We start from the raw sequence: 6,202 nt of genomic DNA on the forward strand, positions 1-6,202 counted from the left end.
AAGTTTCATTTAAAAACTTCACAATAAGAGCTCCAATTGTACTATATCAAAACTCGACATAAATCTCTGTCAATTACTAAGACTTTAATGAGTGAAACTGATTTGTGGAGAATATATGGAGAACTGCACGGTATAACCAGAGGTAAAAAGAGCACACGGTGATGACAATGGAGTTCCAGCATTTTCACAGGACTGTATTATATCGTAAGTAGCAGATTGCATATGAACAGTGAGCACTATTACCAGGAGTGTATGGTGGCAATGCCATTTCGATTTAGACCATTAAATTCTGTTTATATGGGAAATAGCGTACAGTTAACGTAAACTCGTTGGGAGCCTTTTAAATCGAATTTATTGTGTATTATTAGTTATTTTATTTGGACTTTACATATGCAATAATATGTGAGAATGGGGACTATGCTGTGCACGTACATTTAGGAACGCTTATCTATCTGTGAGTGTGTGGTGTTTTATTACCATGAATATTAAATAGAAGGTGATAGTTTGCTGGAATTTAGATGTTTCGACACACACGCACATATCATCTGAAAGTATCGGTTCAAAGTATAGAAAGAATAATTGATTAATGAGAGTTTAACTTTTTAATCATTATCATTTTCAAAACAATGCCTCTCATAATTGTTAAAATTCGCTGACCCGATCAGCTTGCAAACAACTAACCATTTTCACAGCAGTGGCAAAATACAACTCGTGGACTTGGCAGTAAAGTAATGCCCGCCAACAAAACGGTAAAAAAAACAAGGAATTGCTGACAGCAGCATCCCGCTTCCCTCCATACTGTACTTGGCGAATTTCAGGTTTTAAATTTGTTTTTCTGACGATTTGAAGCAAAATTTTTTTTAAAAGATTCAACCCACAAGTCTGTTCGAGGATTTAGTTCTAACACAAATGACTCGCCAAATAAAACCCTTGAACGACCAACGCACACCAGGTACTGATGGGCACTGGATAATAATCTCAGGAGTTCCTGTGCAGTAAAAGGGAATGTGAACGTTGGATAGATTTATGCTGAAATGTTGGATCAGGAAAATTCATCTCTGTAAATTTAATCAGGTAAATCGCCGATTATACAACAGATAGATAGTATCCAAATGGTGAAAATACCTTTATTTAGCTCATGTGTTGCAACGTTATATTATTTTCCTTAAGTGTGTAGTTTGTTTCATGTGTAGTTTGACTTTTGTTCAATGCAACGCCCTGGCTTTCTATAACTGCAATAACTAGACATTTTTTAACGCGACCCTTTCATATTTTCTATTTCGCAATGAATCTTTTTTCTTTCCTGCCAATTCTGCAGGAAGGTTTAATATCTGTTTGCGTAGCACGTGATCAGTGGGGAGCCAATGGGCGTACGTGTTTTTTTAACCCGGGTTTGTGCGTCAGTGCAGTTAGCAGGGAGAAATTCTGTATCGCTCTCAGTCCTGCGTCTCTTAAAAGCAACTATAGACCCAATGCTGAACGTGATATGACAGTGTCACTGCTTCTCAAACCGCGTTGGGTCGACACTGTGATGTTCCTGTATGAAAGCAACTCGGATGAGATTAGTAAGAATAACGGGGTAATGGAAGGATTTGTTGGTGCTGGGAATTTCTCTGCAAATCAGTGCAGGAATTTGATGGCTCATTCTGCGCTCGGGGCTCATCCTTCACCTTTGGTTCACGGGTCTGGCTACTCAACAGTCGACGTCTCCGGCTCCGGGGTAGTGGAACCCGGCAAGCAATGCACCCCATGCCCGATGCCCCAGGCCTCCACCGCCGCCCCTTTACCTTATGGATATTTCGGCAGCGGCTACTACTCGTGTCGAATGGGTCGAAGTTCCATCAAACCTTGCACCCAGCCTGCCCCCTTATCTAGTTACCCAGGGGACAAGTACATGGACAGTCCTGTCCCCACTGATGAGTACCCAGGCCGGCCGAAGGAATTTGCCTTCTACCATGGCTATGCGGGTGCCTACCAACCAATGCCAAGTTATTTGGACGTTTCTGTAGTCCAAACTATCAGTGGCGCGGGAGAGCCGAGGCACGAAGCGTTGTTACCTATGGAAGGCTACCAGCCCTGGCCCCTTAATGGGTGGAATAGCCAGATGTGCTGTTCGAAGGAACAGGCACAACCGGGACACCTCTGGAAATCCACACTCGCAGGTAACAAGTTATTTTTGCATTGCTTCATACGAACAATAAATAATTCCAAACATTACATGTTCAATGATATTGGAAACATTACGACCTTATGGCATTAAAAGCTAATTTATTTCTGACAATATGCCGCGATTTAGAACAGGAGTGAAAATTGTACAATTTTATTTTATACTTCCGGTGCAAGGAACTCAGTTGGAATATCATCCCAATTTTACTGTTGTGATTTTGTTTTGCACTTTGGAATGTTAATATACCTGTTAGTGTATTAACTGCTAGTTTTTGCATCAGTGAAGTTAAATGCATTCCTTCAGGATACCAAAAATCATTGATTATGAGCGTGCTGTTTAATTCGTTTTTCGGCATTATTTTCCAATGTTTCATTTTTCTGATGTGCTTTGCCTTCTGTGTTTCTTTTTGGCGGGGTGTGTCTGGTTACACACAGCAGATGTTGCAGCTCACCAACAGGATGGAATTTCCTTTCGGCGCGGAAGGAAGAAAAGGATTCCTTACACCAAAGTCCAACTCAAAGAACTGGAGAGAGAATATGCGACAAATAAATTCATTACGAAAGAGAAGAGAAGGAAGATCTCGGCGGCTACGAACCTGAGCGAACGGCAGATCACGATCTGGTTTCAAAACAGGAGAGTCAAGGAAAAGAAAGTCATCGCGAAAGTAAAGGCCAACACACCTTAACTATTCTTTTATTAAAAAAAGATAATTGAAACTGTTCAATCGGGGAAATTCATCACAACGACGCGAAAGACGATTGTGAACGACGGGGTTTAAATGCACTCTGCTTTCACGGAGTCTTGCCTGCAGAATGCTAACATGTCCTCTCTTTTTTAGTACTGTAATGGAGGATTTGTTGCGGATTTCCATTAAAAATGGACAAAAATACATGGTCAGAATGTAAATATAATTATAACGATGCTGTAACCATACCGACATCACTGTTTATTATCAGTTTTGTTTTAGTGAAGGTATGCAACATATGTCTTACTGATGTAGATGCTATTTTTATGTTTTGTTTGGGTTACGCTTTAAAACATTGATTATCGGCACGGCTGCAGTAAAACCGCCTAAACGCTGTTTTTAAGCAAAACCGGTTGAGGGAAAATACTAATAAAAAACAGGATTAAAAGTTTTGTGCCTGCACTAATTTTGTTGAACAATATTTTGCAGGGAATGTTCATATACATACATTCCATATCCATTTAATGATAGTAACAATGGAAGTTTTTGGATATAACATATTTCACAAGAGAAACAAATGAAATGGCAGATGTTACAGATTTTACTGCAAAGGGAAGGCCAGGAGTTCTTGAGTAAACCTGAAATTGTATGAAACATTTACTGGTTTATCTTTTTAAAATGTATGAATTGCTTTAAACTATGAAAAGTTGATTTTAAAAAGATAAACAGATACCCGCAGCCATTTGTGCTTACAAGCGTGATAAATTTTTACTTAATATTATGATTTAATCACAAAGTAAGTTTTGGAAAACTGAGAGTCGGAAAAAGTCTAATCCCTGGAAGGATTTAACTGCAACTATTTTAATTATGTTTCAAATCAGTTACTGTTTTCCCCTCGACTTCAAAGTAAATTAAAACATTTATTATATATGATAAACAAAATTTTGTGAAATAATTGCTGCACGTATTCCGAGCTAATTTGATGCTTTTGTGAAAAGGAGGAAACTAATGATTGAAAGAAATTTGCGAAATTATACTCGTTGAAGCCGGGCACTATCACACAAATGAGCTGAACCCTTCTAGTCTTCACGCCTTTAATAGTGTCTGGTTTATGCAACAATTTATCACCAATAAATGGTTCAAGTTCACATAATCTGGCAAAATATCAATTTATAGAGGAAAATGTAGCCGTCCAATCTATTTGCGTTTTCATACAATTAATTATTAGTAGCTGAAACACAAGCAAGTGGAATACGAACTGCAAATGAAATTGAATCAGAAATGTTTTTGGTTAAAAGGTTTTCCTCTTGCCGTCTGCAAAATAACTGCCACTTAACTACTTCACCGTGGACTATCGGTTTAATGGTATATGTTTAGAAGAACACGTATGTAAGTTTATTGATGTAGGGTGCATAGATGCCTGCAGATTTAAGGGTGCATGTTTGTGCACCCGTGTTGGCATAAGGCTGTGAACTGGTTTGTTTGGGGCTGTGTTTCTTGGGATGGGGATGAGGGTGAAGTTGAAAGCAAGTATCAACGATAACCCATCTAACACCTTTGTGTATTCAGATCCAATCGCATTGATAAGCCTTTGACCTTGACCTTGACAGTCACGTGTATGTTCGCCAGTGATCTTGACGTCTAGCAGCTCATGAATAATCGAATGCTTTTTGGTGATCTAGTCTGGCAGGGTTATCATGAGTAGAACAAGTGCGCCACCTTCTGGCTAATCGTTCCATAACACGAGTACTGCCGCTTTCTTGGCCAGCCTTTGTTTAAACACACATATATTTGTTCACAGCCCGGACAGAAATAGTCCAAAATGAAAGAAAACGTTAATCGCAATTAAGTAAACAAATAATTGTTTGTCTACAGCGTTTCCATATTACATTTTGTTTAGATAGCTGACGATATTGGCCATCCAATTGCCTGAAGAACCAGCATCAAGTTAGTTTCCTCCTTCCACACACGAACGCGCGCGTTTGTACACACACACACAGGCAGACACGTGCACACACACATACAGACAGACAGACACATATAGACAGACACACACGTTACATTAGACAAATCAGTACGATTATTCTCAAGGCCTGTTGCACGTGGTGCCGATTATATCAAATGTTTACGTTATAAAAATTAGTGCAGATAGGTCAAATTAAATTTTAGCAAATCGGAAATTTTAAAAAACGGAAAAACACTTTGAGTACATGAAACAGTTTTAGAGCTATCGAGGACCCTTGAAATCATCTTTTTAGATACATTTTGAGAACTGAATAATCCATTAAGCGGCCGGAAAATGAAGGAAGTGTTTGTGGCCATTGCATTTAGTCGTGACAATTTAAACCTTGAGACGTAAAGTCTTGATTATGTTGTACTCGAACGTAAATTATACTTTTGCCACCATTGAAAATCCAACCACACACGGGATCATGGATGTTGCAATAAATTTAAAGGAAGTTTAGCGCAATGCAGCAAGATGAAATGAATGCAAAGCGTTAAAGCGAAATATATTACTGGAGCTTATATAACAGCAGAGACGTTTCCAATTGTGTAAATAATCATCAAAAATGCAATGAGATATGTTTAACCAATAAGTCACGACAGTATAAAAAATGCACATAAGTAAACCGACATGCGGTTGTTGCGTACTGACTGTCTATAAACACCAGTAGCTGTCTCACTACTAACTGTAATCGGAGTGACTGTACCAGTACAGACTATATATCTGCCAAGGCTAATGCTAGTACAGCATTATCTGTGTCACGAGCTGTTCCATTACTGTTTGTGTATAAACCAGGCATGATTGTGTATTTGTTGTGATAACAAGATTGATTTCCCATTACCGAGCTTGCAAAAAACACAACTCATTTTTATCAGGCCGTTTCCAAAAAACGTGTTTATATTAAAGTATTTGTGAATGCACACGCACAACAATATAAACAACAGAGAAGACTCCTAAATATATTTAACTTGGCTAATTCAGCTCAGCCTTTATAAGTAGCATTCCAAAACTATTCCTTGGTGGAGAACTTAAGTTCGCTCTTAGTTGTCAGAAGAGCTGAACATACTGAATTGCTAGAAACAAAAAGGTTTCAATATTGCTTCGTTCAGCATAAATACGTATCAATAACCTTTACTCAAATACTGCGAGTTTTATATATTACAATCTGCCGGATGCACGAATAAGTCAGAGGTAATACAGCACTATTTTAAAAATGTGTAAGTAGCCTTTCTGCCCTAAAAGGTTTCAAATTGCACCATTAAATACGGAAAGTAATTTCGTTTTGCATTGCTGTTTCAGAAATCTTTAGTGTATCGATCACAATTTCAAACACTTACACATACGA

At 38.4% G+C, this 6,202-nt stretch overlaps 1 protein-coding gene across 1 annotated transcript; it reads left to right on the forward strand.

The window, feature by feature from the left end:
- The first annotated feature begins 1,455 nt into the window (after positions 1–1,455).
- hoxb13a (homeobox B13a) lies at positions 1,456–3,219 on the forward strand. Its single transcript, XM_068013029.1, has 2 exons — positions 1,456–2,162; positions 2,605–3,219. Exons 1-2 carry the CDS (start codon positions 1,487–1,489, stop codon positions 2,850–2,852), a joined length of 924 nt encoding a protein of 307 aa, XP_067869130.1. The 5' UTR covers positions 1,456–1,486; the 3' UTR covers positions 2,853–3,219.
- Positions 3,220–6,202: the final 2,983 nt, after the last annotated feature.

The sequence above is a fragment of the Heterodontus francisci genome, chromosome 33, assembly GCF_036365525.1.
Source record: "Heterodontus francisci isolate sHetFra1 chromosome 33, sHetFra1.hap1, whole genome shotgun sequence".
In the NCBI taxonomy this organism is placed as follows: Eukaryota; Metazoa; Chordata; class Chondrichthyes; order Heterodontiformes; family Heterodontidae; genus Heterodontus; species Heterodontus francisci.